At 43.9% G+C, this 17,262-nt stretch overlaps 1 protein-coding gene across 5 annotated transcripts in view; it reads right to left on the bottom strand.

The window, feature by feature from the left end:
* The window catches only part of bmpr1ba (bone morphogenetic protein receptor, type IBa), a 110,070-nt gene that overhangs the window by 4,615 nt on the left and 88,193 nt on the right, over positions 1 to 17,262 (bottom strand). For 3 of the 5 annotated variants that reach the window (XM_048602694.1, XM_048602718.1, XM_048602711.1), the window contains 5 exons: positions 14,347 to 14,443; positions 13,005 to 13,143; positions 11,765 to 11,957; positions 4,263 to 4,560; positions 1,793 to 1,968 (listed from right to left, as the gene is read on the bottom strand). In XM_048602694.1, coding sequence (XP_048458651.1) covers positions 1,793 to 1,968; positions 4,263 to 4,560; positions 11,765 to 11,957; positions 13,005 to 13,143; positions 14,347 to 14,443 — 903 coding nt within the window. Of the gene's footprint in view, positions 1 to 1,049; positions 1,094 to 1,792; positions 1,969 to 4,262; positions 4,561 to 11,764; positions 11,958 to 13,004; positions 13,144 to 14,346; positions 14,444 to 17,262 lie in introns of those variants that run through there. The other 2 variants (XM_048602723.1, XM_048602703.1) reach the window with 2 other exon arrangements.

The following is a 17,262-nucleotide window of genomic DNA, read 5'->3' as shown; positions in this document are numbered from 1 at the left end:
ACACACACACACACACACGCACGCACACGCACACGCACACGCACACATTCTTTTTAAAAACACTTTAAACTCCATTGCTGTTTTTACCTTTTGTCAGACAATATCTGATATGATTGGCCTGACTTAGAAAGCACAAATTCACATGGCCTCACAGATATCGATTGTAATCAGTGACAGTCCTCATAAATATCGCTCTGAAATTCAGAATCTAGTCCCTGTCTGAACCAAATACAGAAGCAGGCAAATGGGGCATCTTTGGGCACACCTGCCATCCTTCCTCCAACTCCCTTCGTTAGCTTGCACAATTCATTGCAAATAAATTGAATTAAAACAATTAAATAATCATAGGAACATGAGGAGACCCTCAGGCCTGTTTAGCTGTTCAGTTAACTCGAGTGATTTATATCATTAATTCCATCTACTACTTTTGTTAAGTAGCTTTTGATACTGACAACTCCTCATTTACAAATACTTCCACCCTGTTTGCTATTCCCTCCTGGCCTTCAGCCCTCTCTTTACATTGATTATCTCCTCTGATACAACAAACCTCTGTGATGTTTTTCCTACCCTTGGTTGTTTGTGCATCCTGATTTTAAACACTCTACGTTGATGGCCATGCCTTCAAACCTGCCAGGCCCTAATCTCTGGAGTTCCCTCCTTAAATCTCTCTGCCATTCCAACTCTCTTTCTTCCCTTCTTCAAGAGACTCCATAAAACCTACGTCTTTGACTGAGTTTTTGTCCTAATGTATCTTTACATGAAGCAGTGTCCAATTTTGTTTGATTGCATTCCTCTGAAGCACTTGGACATTTCACTACTTTAAAGTCACCATGCAGATGAAAGTTGTTGCTGTTTCCGAACAAAACGTCTCCATGGACTCTCTCTGCATTCTCTTGCAGTAATAATGTTTGACCAGAAGCAATACAGTCATGAACATTGTTTCAGAGATAGTAGGAGCTGCAGATGCTGGAGAATCTGAGATAACAAGGTGTAGAGCTGGATGAACACAGCAGGCCAAGCAGCATCCGAGGAGCAGGAAGGCTGACGTTTCGGGCCTAGACACTTCTTCGGAAAAAGGGTCTGAAGAAGGTTCCTGAAGAATGATGGAAGCAAGCCACAGTGATCCTCCAAACAGCATCCCACCTAGACACACCCCCTGCCCTATCCCCGTATCGCCCATGGCTAATCCAACAAACCTGCACACTATGGGGCAATTTAGCATGGCCAATCCACCTAACCTGCACATCTTTGGAAACCAGAGCACCCAGAGGAAACCCACGCAGACACGGGGAGAATGTGCAAACTCCACGTAGACAGTCGCCCCAGGGCGGAATCAAACATTGATCCCTGGCACCGTGAGGCAGCAGTGCTAACCACTGAGCCACCATACCGGTAGAATAAAACTGTCGATGGACACGACTCAAGGATCAATTGATCGAGTGAAAAAGTGAGAGTTGCTACATACAGAGAACATGTTACAGAACTGTGGAACGGCATTTCGGGTCACATGTTTACAGGGAATGAAACATGCGCTTGTCGTTTGTGAAAGGGATCTTTGTTGTATTGACTATTTATGGTGAAACTTAGTTGAAGTATCATTTGCCTGTAAATTCATGTTTACTTTGTGTTGATACTGATTGTGATAAAGTACAAGTTACAAAGAGTGATATCTTGTTGGTAATTTCATCATTAGGGAGAAGGTCAGTCAAGTTTGATTTCTCGCCCCCCCTTACCAGCAGCAAATGGAGATCATAACAATACAAACAGGAGAAGAGACACTGGACAGACTTACCTACAGAAACACAACGGCGAGCTATTTCCCAGAGGATCAGGCCAAAGCTGTACATATCTGCCATGATGTATGATTGGAAATGGTTGCGATTGAGACTTTCGTCCAACACTTCTGGTGCCATGTAACGTTTTGTACCTACCCTGGTGTTGAGGGGTATATCCACTTCATTGGTGTCACTGTAGAGGTGGAAGGAAGAGAGTTACTTTCTTCGGCTCATCTCTTGTGACATTCCTTAGTGAAAACTTGTTTCTAAAAGTCCCTCTTTTGAGTCGATGTATTGGGAAGAACGCCTGAGCAATCCCAGTGCAGAGTAACGAGACAAGTGGAGATATGTGTGTTGTATCACCGGGACAACGACAAGTGGAGAGTGAACACAGACTGACCCTGGAGTCACACTGCAAGAACGTGGCTCGGGAAAGTTGTTTCACTCCCGTATCAGTTTGGTTAACAAGTCAGAGGCAATGGAAGTAAAGGACTGAACGGAATGGCCGTGCAAGGATAAATATTGTTTCACAGGCAGCAGTTAGGATCTGAAGTGCTCTGACTGGTGGGGTACAAGGAAAAGATCCAATTATAGACTTCGAGAGTGAATTGGGTAAATAACTGAATGTTGAGTTGTGTGGAAACAGCAGGAGACAGTGGGAACACAGGACTGCACTTTAAAAGGGTAAGCCCAGGCTCAATGGACTCAATATAGTCTTCTATGATTCTACACTGTTTTCAGACATACTTATAAAGTTGGAGGGTGTGGGGGAAAACAGTACAGCCCTGTTGGGCTGAATGGCCTGGTGTACCTTCCATACAATAGGGAGGGTCTGAAAGGAGACCAAGCCCAATAACAGACAGAGCAGGAGGGTGAGCAGGAGGGTGAGTGAGAGAGAGAGAGAGAAAGATACAAAGGGACAAGCTGAGGGAGAGTGACAGAAAGAGAAAGGCAGACAAACTTAGATAGAGAGACACAGACAGAAAGGGGGAAAATACAAAGAGAATCATCATCATAGAATCCCTACAGTGTGGGAACAGGCCATTCAGCCCAAGAAGTCCTCTCCGACTCTCCAAAGAGCATCCCACCCAGACTCACCCTCCTACCCAATGCCTGCATTTCCCACGGCCAATCCACCCAACCTACACTACGGGCAATTCTGTACGGCCAATCCACCTAACCTGCACATTTTTGGACAGTGGGAGGAAACCCACGCAGACAAGGGGAGAACGTGCAAACTCTACACAGACAGTCGCCTGAGGCAGGAGTTAAACCCAGGTCCCTGGAGCTGTGAGGCAGCAGTGCTAACCACTGAGCCACTGTGCTGCCCTGAAAGAGCGAGAGAGACAAAAAGATAGAGAAATACAAAGAGCGAGAGTGAGAGAGACACACACACACACACACACACCCCACGTCCCCCTTCCCCAATACAAGGTGAGACGAAGAGAGAGATCAACAGAAAGAAAGGCGGTCCTCTCTTCTGATGTCACTGTGCCCTGTTCTTGGTCCCTGGTGCAGGGGCTTTAGGTTAAGTCTGTCTTCTGTGTCCTCTGATTTGAGTGTCCCACCTGATTTACATTCCCAGAAGGAATTTCTGAGACTGGAACATAAAGCACGCATTGTCTGTGTGGCCCTGCTACTCACTGGGGCAGGCTATCAACTCTTGTTTCCCTAGAATATGTCCGCAACAGAACCGGTTGCCAAAAGGAAATAGTCATAGCCCCATCAATTAAAATCATCCAGGAGTTTCAGATAGCTTATTTCTAAGTTTCTTGTTATGATGACCACCATTTCTGTGGATCACAGGTTTAACAAGTGTTACTCTTATAACTACTGGTGGAATACAGAAAGTAATCTGATGTCAAGACAATTAAAGCAGGAGCAGAAGAGGAGCCTCATGTGTCTTGAGTATAGCCCCAAGAGAAAAGATTAATGGAAATACTGGTTTCATTTGGCTGTTGGTACAAGTATTAGTGTCGCAAATTTTAAATTTGAAAAAAATACTCCTTCCCTTCCCACATTCGATTTCCTCGCACTGAGCTCTCGCCAAGAAGGAAACCCCATGCTGTCCTCTGAAATTCCTGGAAGGTACATCAGACCATTCAGCCTAACAGGCCCATACTGGATTCCTCCCTCCCCACACCCTCTAACTCTATCAGTGTGTCAGAAAGCCAGGAGACTAAATTCAGTCCATTGAGTCTAGGCTTGCTCTTTTAAAGAACAGTCCAATGTTCCCACTAACTCTTGTTTTTTCCTTTTCCTGGTTTTTAGGTTGTAGATATCAGGTTCAATCATTTTGCCCCTCACGGTCGAATTGTCCACTGAATGCTAGTCACCTGTGACAAAGGAGGCACCTGGCATCCAAGGGACAGTCCACTGGCTTGGAGGTTCCGATTGTTAGGAAAAGTGGGGGAATGGGGTGTTGGAAAATCAGCACCTGACAGAAATCAGCGAAGAGTTGGCAGCTTTGAAAGGTGAATAGCTCACCTGATAAACTTAACAGCCAGGCCCAGATCGGCGATACAGCACATCCCATTCTTCTTCACCAAGATGTTTTTGCTTTTCAGGTCGCGGTGGGCGATCGCTGGCTTTCCCTGCGTTCCAAAGATCTCCGTGTGCAAGTGACAGAGCCCACTGACAGTTGAGTATGCCAGCTTCAGCATGGCTTTCGTGTCGAGGGTTGTGGACTTTAAGTAATCGTAAAGAGATCCATTCTCATGGTAGTCTGTGATCAGATACAGCTGGGTCCATGACCCTGTCCCTTTGATATCAGCAGCAATGAAGCCTAAACAAAGACAACAACACAACCAATCTGTAATGGCAATCAATGTCGCTATTTGAGCATTGAGCAAATTATCCTGTCAACATTTCAGAGAGGACACCATGAAGGAATGCTGAGGTATGAGGGGTGAAGGTTTTGGCTTCGTGGCATTATCACTGGACTGTTAATCCAGAGACCCAGCTAATGTTCTGGGGACCCAGGTTCAAATCCTCCCATGACAGATGGTGGAATCGGAATTCAGATTTTTAAAAAAAATCTGGAATAGAGAGTCTAATGACGACCGTGAATTCATTGTCAATTGTTGGGAAAAAACCCATCTGGTTCACTAATGTTCTTTAGGGAAGGAAACTGCCATCCTTACCTGGTCTGGCCTACATGTGACTCCCAGACTCACAGCAACGTGGTTGACCCTTAACAATTAAGGCCTAGCCAGTGATGCCCTCATCCCATGAATGAATAAAAAAAAGACGTGTCACTGCATAGAACATAGAACAGTACAGCACAGTACAGGCCCTTCAGCCCACGATGTTGTGCCGACCTATTATCCTACTAAGATCAAACTACCCTGCATACCCTACATTTTACTATCCTCCATGTGCCTATCCAAGAGTCACTTAAAAGTCTCCAAAGTATGAGACTGCAAGTTTTCCATCTTGCACTAAAGGTCAAAGACAAGAATGCCAAATTTCAAATGACCGACACAGCTTATATTACGGGAGAAAAAGGTGCTGATTGGTTGTCATGTCAACTCAGATTGGCTAAGGCATTTCCGCAGAGAAAGCAACAGGGAATTCCTTGAGGCTCGTCAGTTATATATAAAAAAGGAGCAAAGTTGATATTGTTTTTGTTGTTTGCAGAGAACAGGTCCCTATGTATATGTATTAGTACCTTGTGGCAGGAGGAAGTCAGCCATGTTACAAGCTTTTTTTCCTGAAATTAGTGTAACTATTAGCACAATCAGGATTGTTCAGCAAGTGACATAGAATCAAGGAATTTTTCATACTTGTATTTGTCCTGATGAGGGCAAGAGAAATAAATTCAGCAACATTTTGAACAGGATAGAAGTTTGGACTGCATCTATATGGGAAATGACAGTAGTTGGTATGGTTCTTCTAAGTGCACAAAAAAGTGCAGGGAGATGTAAGAGAGGCTTCCCATATTGTGAAATTGGTGCTAGGGAGTTCAAAACTAATGGTAGTAAGTGTCAAATTCCATTTAATAAATCCAACAGGGAATTTAGGAGAAAAATCTCCAGTCAAACTATGGTAAGCATGTGGAATGTGCTACTGTGGAGTGTTCTTAAGGTAAATAGCAAAGATGTATTTAAGAGTAGGTTAGATATACATTTGAGTGAGTAAGCAATAGAGGGATTTTCTGACAGGGTGACAGGAAGTTTCTGACAGAATGGGAGGAAGCTTGTTCTGAACTGGAGCCACATTCTCACCAGCCTGGACGTAAAGAATCCCTCTCTAATGAATTTATTAACTCAGGGCTTCCCAAAGTGGGGTCCACACCCCAAGCGGGTCAATGAGCTGGTTCAGAGATATGTTAGAGTGCAGGAGGCTTCATCTACACTAGCTTGCTGAGACTTTTACTATAAGGCCATTTTCCTGCCTTTTCACCATATCTCTCCATATTATTTAAAATGAAACAATCTCCCATTGAACCTGCCTCCAGCACATTTCCAGGCACTACATTCCACACCCTCACTACATGCTGTGTGAAAAAGATTTTTCTCAGCCTCTGAATTGTTTCTTTTGCAAAGCAGCTTACAACCGTGCCCTCTGGTTCTCCATCCATTTACAAGCAAGAACAGTTTTCCTGTTTCCACTGGGTCCAGACCCCTCATGGTTTTGAAAACTTCTATCAATCTCCCCTCAGCCTTCTCCTCTTCAAGGAGAACAGTCCCAGCTTCTCCAACCTTTCCTCATAACTGAATGTCTCATCCCTGGAACCATTCACACCAACCTCTTCTGCACTATCTCCACTACATTCATATCCTACCTGTCTCAGAATCATACATAATACTCTATCTGAACTCTAGCCAGTGTCCTTTAAAGATTCATCAACATCTCCCTGCTCATGTACTCTATATCCCTATTAATGAAGCTTAGAACACTGTATACTTTATTTACATCTCACTCTATCTGTACTGCCATTTTTCATGACTTAATGTTGAACTTTTAACTTATTTCTTTATTTTTCAAATTTGTACCTAAGAATTTGTTCCTAGGTACCTTTGTATCTAGGATGGTGCTGTGGATGGCGACATTGTACACTTTTCACTGAACCCCTGTACTTGAGTACACATGACAATAAAACCTAATTCTAATTCTAATCGTGTGCACGTACACCCATGTCTCTCTGCTCCCGAATGCCTTTTAAAATTGTCCCCTTTATTGTACACTGTCTCTTTATGTTCTTTGTACCAAAGAGTATCACTTCACATTTCTCTGCATCGAACATGATCTCCCACCTATCTGTCCACTTCAACAACTTGTCAATGTCCTCTGAAGTTCTGTTCTCCTCACTGTTTATAGTTCTTCCAAGTTTTGTGTCATAATAAAGTAGGGGGTCACGAGCTCTGAGGCCGTAAGTGCTGCCATAGAAACCTGACCAAGTTATATTAGCTGTGCTCTAACCAGTCCCTGTGCTTTCCCACTGACACCCCAACTGTTTTCATCCATTTCTCCTCCTCCACCACTGTGCCCCCCTCAGTATCCTCCTCTCTCACAGTCCTTCCCCCATGCCCCCCCAACACCATGCTCTCACTGAGGGACGGAGGGAGTGCCCGGCAGCTTTTGTGCCTCAAAATGGGGTCACAGTGGACAAACATTAGTGAGGCACGGTGTTATCTTACATTTATAACACCTCGCTTTGGTCTTCCCCTCAAGTGGAAACATCTCCACTGCATCAACACCATCAAACTTCTTCATAATTTTAAGATTTAAGTTTTTTTAAGTTTTAAGAACCTCCCGTTTCAAATCGATGCTATCAGTAGCTCTCTGAGTAACTCTGTCACTTGTAACACATTGCACTAAACTTCTATACACTGTTTCTTTACCACACGACAGCATTCCAGTGTGCCTTTATGTTGTGGAGTAATGAGGAAAGTGAAATATGAAATGGGTGGGGGGAGGTTAGTGTTTGCTTCTTGGTTCATGTCACAATTACAGCATGTAACATGATGGGAGACACAGACAACTCAGCTTGTGACAGTCAGACTATTTCCTCACTTGTTAAGGTTTAGCTGAAGATCAAGTGAGGTCCCACTGGGTTTGAACTCAGCGATCAGAGCTGCAAGGTCACATGAATGACAGGCACCTAAAACAAAGCCAATATACTCCAGGGGTATTGTGGAAAATCAACAACGCAGATTAGATTTCATACGTTCTGAAAGTCAACTTGAAGCGCGGGAGCAATCTGTGTGACTTTGATAGACTGATTCACTGAGCCCAGACTTTGTCCAACACATTTAAACTTCTCTACCTACTTGAAACTGATAAAGATAGCAGGAAGAGACAAAGGAGAAGACATGGGAAGACATGGCATCTTGGGTAATTATACCATATTTATGCGTTCTTCAAAATCTTTCATGGGTCTGTGGCAAGGCCTGCATAAGTTACTCATCCCTAATAGCTTCTGCATTCAGTAACTCATTATGATTATATTAGAAAGGCTCAATCTCATCGCTGTGCATCTAGAGTCACATGCAGGCCAGACTGGATAAGAATGGCAGATTTCATTCCCTAAAGGCAATTAGAGCACCAACTGGGTTTTACAACAATTGATCATCGTTGCCAATGGTTACCATCTCAGAGATAAAATTTACATTTTAACATAATTTATTCATTCAATATAATTCCACAAATTGCCATGGTGGGATTTGAACCTATACCTCAGACTAACCTTTGAAGTACTAGACTTAGTGATGTTATCAACATGCCACCACCTTCCTGTAATAGCATGCTGCTTTGGAAGTATATGATGGTAAAATCGCAACATATTCACCCAAATAGAGGATATCTGCACTATCACCTTATTTAACCCAGCACTTTATTAGCAATTTATCAATTATTGACAATTAATTTACTGAAGATCCTTCAGTCTCACTAGGTCACAGTCCTGGAACTCCCTCCCTCAAGGCGTTGTGTTCTACCTACAGCATGTGAACTGCAGCGGTTCAAGAAGGTGGACATGCTAAAATTGCCCCGTGATGTCTAGGGATGTGCAGGTTGGTTGGGTTAGCCATGGTAAAAAACCCATTACAGAGATGGGATTGGGGTGTTAGGTCAGCTTGAGATGCCCTTCGGAGGGTCAGTACAGACTTGATGGGCCAAATGGCCTCTTTCTGCACTGTGAGGATTCTATGAAGGCAGCTCACTAGTACCTCCTCAAGGGGAACTAAGAAGTGAATGCTGGCCAGAGACGCCCACTCCCCATGAATGAATTTTAAAAAAAGCTGACAAATATTCAGAGTTAAAATGTAACAGGGTTGTATGCTAACTCTAAAGGATACATCTGATGATCATAATGCTAACAGAGGTTCGGGTTTCCAATCCACACCAAAGTAAATATTTCAGAACAATGCCTCTTACTGCAAATACGAACAAAGAAAGCAAGACATTTCTGAGAAGGTTGTCAGACTGCCCTCAGATTGGAATGTAGTCTAGAGGAGTGGTCTACGGCTGAGTTTAAGTTAACACAGGATTGTTAAATTCTCCAGGATCATCCAGGGATCAAAGATTAATATCCTGGACACATACTGTGAGCAAAACCAGAGGAAAAGTCTTAGGGATATTTTAACAATAATAATAATTGAACGCTTAGGTTCTATAGTTCTTGAAATATTGGAGCTGGGTGAAATGAAGTTTGGCAGGGAAGGGTCAAAAACAAAGGGTGGAATGGGCATATTTTTCTAGGCAATCAGAGACATCAGAAATCATCAGTTAAACTGTATTGATAAAGGGACCAAATCAGTCAAACGGAAGATCTAGGGGGGAAAGAAAATCAGGGAAAAAGCAGGAAATGGGATTTGTTTGGAGTTGTTCCATCAGAGACAGCACATGGATAACTGGATGAAAGGATTTCTTCTGCACTGTAAATTTTGCCGATGCCTTCTGTTAGCATGGCACATTACAGTAAAATTATAGCCCTGAAGGAAACCACCGTAGCTCTTTGAAAGAACAACAAGTTAGTCACATTGCCTATTGTCCTGCATGTATTTTCCTTCAAATTCTCCTTTGTTTATTATTATTCAATGCATTTTCAAGCCTTATATGCAGTGTATGCCAGATCACAGAAACTAGCCACTTCAAGAGAATTCTCACCTTTTGCCTTTTGATTCTTTTGGCAATTTTCTTAAATCTGTGTCCACTGGTTTCTGACCTTCCTGCCAGTTTCTACCCATGATAAAGATGGACCTGGTACTGGACTAACAGCCCAGGGGTCACAGCTAATGGTCTAGAGATTTTTTTTGGCTTAGATCCTGTCATGGGGAATTTAAATTCAACAGACTAAATAAATTCAGAATAAAGAGTCAGCAAGACAACTAACACTCATTTGTCATAAAGAAACGTCTGGTTCATTCATGTTCTCTAGGGAGGGAAATCTGCCATCCTTACTTGGTCTGGCCTACACACAACTCTAGACCCACAGCAATGTGGTTGGCTCCTAACAGCACTCTGAAGTGGTCAAGCAAGCCAGTCCGTTGTATTTAAGATGACAGCGATGGTTTAAGATAAGTTCTACTCTGCCACCACCAAAACCTTCCTGTAGAGTGTTTGGACCTTTTGTGAGGCCTCAGTGTCATCACATCTCAATCAAGGTTCATGGGAACAGATGTCCAACATCCTATATTGTCCCATCAGAAAGTAGCCAACTACAAAATCCAATGGGTAGAGGAAGTCTTGACAGAATTGAGTCTGCTCTATGTGCACAATCCTACCCTACCACAACCCTCCACTCTACCCTCTTGCCAATAGCCCCACTGAGGATTGCTCTCCCACACCCCCACCTTAGCGTCCAGTTGATGATTTTAGTTGATTGGCGCCAAAGACCAGCTTTTCTAGACACCTCTGACCATCCCTATGATCTCTTCCAGCTACACAATGCTCTGAGATTCCTGTATGGCTCCCATTTCGACTTCCGGAGCATCCCCAATTTTAATTGCTGCTCCACTAGCACTGTGTCTTCAGCAGCCAAGGCCCTAAATCCTGAATCCCTTCCCGGAACCTCTTGTCTCCCTTTAAGATCTTTACTCCTAAAAACATCTTAGGCCAAATGTTAAATAAAAACTGAAAGAACTGTGGATGCTGTAAATCAGGGATAAGAACAGAAGCTGCTGGAAAAGCTCGGCAGGTCTGGCAGCATCTGTGCAGAAAAAATCAGAGTTAATGGTTCGGGTACTGCGGTTCTGAGGAAGGGTCACCGGACCTGAAACATTAACTCTGATTTTTTTTTTCCACAGATGCTGCCAGACCTCCTGAACTGTCCCAGCAACTTCTGTGTTTGGCCAAATGTTATCTCCTTAAGTGACTTAATTGAATTGATTTGAATTGAAATCAATTGCACTCAACTCAGTCCAGAGAACATTCACTCAATTGCCTCCTGGCAAGGTAGAACAGATTAGGCAGACTCCCATTGTAGTTTAGAAGAACGAGAGTCGATTTGATTCTGAGGGGACTTAGCAGGGCAGCTGCTGCCCTGGGGTGAAATCCAGAAGGTGAGGGCACTGTTTCAGAATAAATGGTGAACATATTCCCTCAGAGAGTCAAGAGTCAGAGAGTGGAATTCTTGATGACAGCCTGTGGTGGAGGGCTGAAACATTGAATATATTCACGGCTGAGTTAGACGGAATCTTGAACTGGCGGCACATTATATGGCATGGGCCATGGCATGAGGCCAGGATTTGTTCAACTATGATTGTATTGAATAGTGAAGCTGGCTCGAGGGCGCTGAATCCTGCTCCTATTTCTTACATTCTTTTCGTCTGAAGTTTCATGCATTGTTTGAGAACGTTTTTGTGAAGTTCATCAGGAAATTTTACCACATCAGAGGTGCTATATAAATGCAGACTGCTGTTACCACTGGTGACAACTTAGCCTCTGGCCAATTACCCAGCATGCGGTGCACAGAGCCTGTGTGCAGGAGGGACGTTCATGAGTTGCTGATAGCCTTTGCTGAACGTCACGTTGCGTTGACTCACCAAGGATGTTCTCGTGTCTCATTAGCACAGTCTGATAGATTTCTGTCTCCCTGAACCAGCTGGCCTCCTCCATGGTGAAGAAGACTTTCACCGCAACCTTCTCACCGCGCCATCTTCCCATCCAGACTTCACCGTAACGCCCCTTCCCAATCTGCTTCACCATCTGAATCTGCTTAGCTATCGTCCTCTGCACCTGAAAGCACAAACATCAGGCACACCTCAAACCCAAGTCAAAAATACTTATCGAGCCATATCCCTATACACAATGCACTGGTGAGAGCATATCTACAATACTGTGAACTCTCCTTATTCGTAGCCTGGTGTTAATGCGCATTAACAGCAGCTCAGAGAAGGTTTACCAGCCTAATAGCTGGTAAAGGTGGCTTGCCTTATGAGGAGAGTTTGGGCAGGTTAGGCCTGTATCAATTGGAGTTTAGATGCTACTTATATAAGTTTCTGAGGGATTTTGACAGGCTGGAAGTGGACAGGATATTTCCTCTTATGGGTATCAGAGGTCATTGTTCAAAAACGAAGAGGTATCCATTGAAGAATCATAGAATCCCTACAGTGTGGAAAGAGGTCACTGAAGGGCATCTCACCCAGACCATCCCCATAACCCTACTTTTAACATGATCAGTCCACCATAACCTGCACATCCGTGGACTGTGGGAGGAAACCCACGCAGACATGGGGAGAATATGCAAACTCCACACAGACAGTTGCCGAGGGTGGAACCGAACCCAGGTCCCTGGCGCTGTGAGGCCACTGAGCCACCGTGCTGCCCTGGTGTGAAGATGTGAAGGCTGAGATGAAGAGAAATGCAGAAGCCAAGTTGCGCACAGCAAGCTCCAACAAACAGCCAATGTGATCATGAACAGATTGTTTCTGTTTACAATTTGAAAGGGATGAGGGCTGAGCTGTTGCGGGGTTGGTGAGGGGGTAGGGGAGAACTCAGGGAGAACGCCCCTGCTTTTCTTCAAAACAGGGATCCTCTTACATCCAGGAAAAGGGGCATCAGTTTAATGTCTCCTCCACAAGGTGACCTCTGACAGCACAACCCTCCTTCAGGACCTGGGCTGTTACTGTGCTCAATTATCAAAGCCGACAGTGGTCACTTTATGAATTGCAGAGGATTTATCAGAGGAAGGAAATACACTGGCGCCTAAAAGGAGTCCAGAGGCACTTCCATGACTTTGCACGGATGTGGAGGGCTGCGAGCCCTGAAGTGCAAGCTGCTCACCAGGAGAGGGAGACCTGAGCCACTGCCTGAGCTCTGTGACTGTTCAATAAGGTCCTTGAGGGATTCTCCAGGTGGGATGAAGGTTTCGTCTTGCTCAATGCCCATGTTGTACCGCGGTCTCTCCTCTTGTCTTTTGTACCTTAAAAAAAAGGGAGCAAAGCAACATTAAAATGTCTGCGATAGCATGCAGCCGCTAAAGAAACACTGATTAGTTACTGTCCTCTGGACCTACATTATTTTGTTTTATCAAAGCTCTTGCCTTCATTACGTTTTGAGAACACATTGACCCCATTATAGTGAAAGACACCACTTTGCCTTTGATGATTAACTTCAAACCAGTTGATTAATCTTCCCAGGGGTGAATATTTCTCGCAGATTAATGTCTGACATTTTTCAGATGTGAAGACAGAAAGGCCAATGATAAACAGCCATGGTTTCTGGTTAACTCCTTCCTGAGGTTTCATGGTTACTCAGTGCCCTTTGAACACCTTCTTTAACGAGAGGTTCCCAGGGTGGGGGTGGGTCAGATTGAGCGTAAATGACCTCCTTAGGAGAACAATTAGAATCACAGTAATTTCAAGGAATATTGCATTTGCTCGGACAAAGTTACTATAGTCCCACTCAAGACAGATGACCAGTGATTGTTTAACTCAAGGGTCACCACACCTCGGGTTGGGGAAGAGGTTGAGAAGGAGGGTGCCTCGGCTGGGATAGGAATTGAACCCACACTGTTGGTATCACTCTGCTTCACAAACCAGCTGTCCAACCAAGTGAGCTAACCAGCGCCCAGTAGGCAATGTTACAAGAGGAAACAAATGAACAAACAAGTGAATGGGGGTGGCGGTGATGGGGCGGAGGTGGGGGAATAGGGTGGAGTGTGTCTCTCCAGCGGGGGACCGACTGAATATCAAGTGACCACCTGCTGAGGTGAGATTGTCGGGATGGGAGGGGAGGTGCGTTGGGAATGTTGGCAAAGTGTTGGGAATGTGTGCGGAGTCGGGATAGTGAGGGTGGGGAGGAGATGGAGCAGGGGAGGAGGGTGAAGAGGCAGAGTGACCGAGTGTGGCGGGGCGGGTGGGGTATGGGGGGATGGTGCTGCAGAGTGGTTACTGTTCCCTCAATCTCGTGACTGGGGAGCAGCGCGGTGAGCAGGCAGAGAGAGAGTGAGGGGTCAGGCCATGGTACTGTTCGAATAGGGATGAATAGGACTTGGAATGAGTTGGGAGTGAGACAGTGCGGCAGGAAGCGGAGTGACAGAACAATTCTGAGAAAAGACAGAGACAGAATACATTTTCTGAATTAAATTTTTATAATCAAATGCCGATATGAACACGGGACTGACCTGAAATAGCAGAAAATGATGAGTAAAGCCAGGATGATGCTACAAACAGTAACAGAGATCAGGAGGGTTATGTGATAAGTGCTTCCATCCACAAAATCTGTGTGAAAACACAAAAAGAGTGAATCAATATAAAACCACCTTTGTGTTATGAAGAGAGACAGAGACGTGCTGTCGAAACTTCCCATCTTGCACTGATCAGGACAAAATTACAAGAATATCAAATCTTAAAGGGAACAACATGAGAAGAGAGTGCTGATGGGTTGATAATTGGGCCCTGACTCTCAGAAATGTTGAAATAGATGTCAGTTCCCTGCCTAGTTTTTGTTTCAATTCAATTTGAATTCAAACTATTTTATGGCACTCCAACAGAGCAATATAGGAACAGGAGTAGGTCAATCAATGCATTGAGCCAGATCATGGTGTGACATTCATCAATGCATCTTTCCTGGACTATGTCCACCTTCCTTCATATCTCCAGAAATCTATTCATCCTTGTCTTGATCATGCTCAAATGACTCAGCTTGCACAGGCCTGCAGGGTAGAGAATTCCACACAGTTTCACCACCCTGAGTGAAGACATTCTTCATCACCAGTCTTCAATTGTCTACTCTTCATCCTGAGATTACGTCCCCTGGTTTTCAAATCACCAGTCAGGGAAGACACTGACATGGACCATGTTTTGCCCTGTAAGAATTTTGTAATCTTCAACGCGTTCAGCCCTCTTTCCTTGATACACGAGAGAGCGCAGCCTCAGAGTGAAGGGACAATCTTTTAGAACTGAGATGAGGAGGAATTTCTTTGGCCAGAGAGTGGTTAATCTATGGAACTCATTGCCTGTGGAAGTCAAGTTACTGATTACCTTGAAGACAGGAATAGATAGGTGCTTGATTGGAAAGGGGATCAAAGGTTATGAAGAGAAGGCAGAAGAATGGAGTTGAGAAACATATCAGCCATGATCAAATGGTGGAGCAGACCCGATGGGCCGAATGGCCTAATTCTGCTCTTATATCTTATAGCCTTAGAATACAGGCCTGTTTTCCTCCATTTCTCTTTACAAAACAATCCTGTCATCTCAAGGATTAATCTGGTGAACATCCATTGCATTCCCTTCATGGCAAGCGTATCCTTCCTTAGATAAGGAGTCCAAAACTACACACAGTACTCCAGATGTGTTCTCACCAAGTCTTTGCACAACTGCAGCATGATGGCTTTATTTATGTATCCAAATCCCCTTGCAGTCAAGACCAATTTATCATTTTTCTTACTTATTACCTGCTGCACCTGCATGTCAACTTTTAGTGATTCATAAACAAGGACATGCAAATCCCTTTGGACATCCGTACCTCCAAATCTCTCACCACTTCAGAAATATTCTGCCTTTCAGTTTTCTTTCTACCAAAGTGAAAACCCCACACTTATTCATATCTGAAACAAACCTGAATTTAATCAGGCTTAATCCTTTCATTTAGCAAGTCTGAAAGACTTTGTTCCTTTGAGGTCTTGGTAAAAGAAGCACAGTAAAATAATTTTGAAAAATAACTTTGGATTTGTCAGGTATTTTAAAGCTGTAAAAGCCTCTTAATGGCATTACACAGGGATTTATCAGACAGAACAAGACACTAAGACTCAGAGGAGAAATGACAGCAGGTGACCAGAGAGATACGTTTTCAGGAACATCTTGCAGGAGAAGAGAAAAGTAGAGAGTGGAGTAGTTTATGTAATTCGAGAGCTCACAGCCACCAAACAGAAGGAAATCAGAGATGCATGAGGGGTTAAAATTAGGGGAGCGCAGAGAACTTTCACCCAGCAAAGGTCAGCTGACAAAGAATTTCCTTTTAAGCAAAGTATTTATTATTGTTCATGCTTAATCTACATATTTAGAAATTCATTTTCACAGATGCTTTCACCAAATGGTCATGACCGCCAAAATATTTATCCTGTATTGTGTACTGATGTAGTCCAGTTGTTTATCTTTAGTCTGTTATTGTACATGAAAGATAAGGGAAATGCATCCAATCAACCTGCACAAAGTATTGCCTTTGTAAGGAATACAGAGGAGCTGAAGTTAAAATTACATTCCAAATTGAGTCCAGTAAAAAATTCATTAAAAAAGAAAACAATTAAACATTAAGAATTTTTGAAGTCAGGTCCATATTCACCCTTTGACCAATGGAGAAACTGGCTATTGACAATGTTTGTTACTGTACGATCAAAGATACTTCACAGTTCCGTGAATGGTCCCCCCTCCCCACTGCTGCCTCACAGCCCTACTCCATCCCAGGCCTTACCTGCCCAGCTGTGGCGACAGCTGTACTCCCAGCAGTGACCAGCAGACCCAGTGGCACTGTTGACATGCCAACACTCAGATTGGCTGGCAGTTATTATACGTGGGTTTTTAAAAATTTATTCATGGGACATGGCATGACTGGCTGGGTCAGCATTTATGCCCATCCCCAGTTGCCCTTGAGAAGCTGCCTTCATGAACCACTGGAGTCCGTATGCTATGGGAGACCCACAATGCTGCTAGGAAGCAACTTACAGGATTTTGACCCAGCAACAGAAAAGGAACGATAATATATTTCCAAGTCAGGATGGTGAGTGCCTTGGAGGGGAAATTGTAGGTGGTGGTGTTCCATGTATTTACTTCCTTTGAGATGGAAGTGATTGTGGATCCTGCAATCCTTGAACTCGAAACGTTATCTCTGTTTCTCTTTTCACAGATGCTGCCAGATCTGCTGAGTTTCTCCAGCAATTTTGGCTTTTGTTTGTTTCAGATTTCAAGCATCTGCAGCTCTTTGCTTTTTATCTTTAACAATATAAGTGAATACAGCATTGTTGGAGCTGCATTCATCTAGGAAAGTGAGGAGTATACTATCACAGAGATAGTCGGAACTGCAGATGCTGGAGAATCTGAGA

The sequence above is a fragment of the Rhincodon typus genome, chromosome 1 (assembly GCF_021869965.1).
Source record: "Rhincodon typus isolate 14 chromosome 1, sRhiTyp1.1, whole genome shotgun sequence".
NCBI classification, from domain to species: domain Eukaryota; kingdom Metazoa; phylum Chordata; class Chondrichthyes; order Orectolobiformes; family Rhincodontidae; genus Rhincodon; species Rhincodon typus.
The sequence above is the reverse complement of the archived record's forward strand: the minus strand, read 5'-3'. Positions and strand labels throughout refer to the sequence as shown.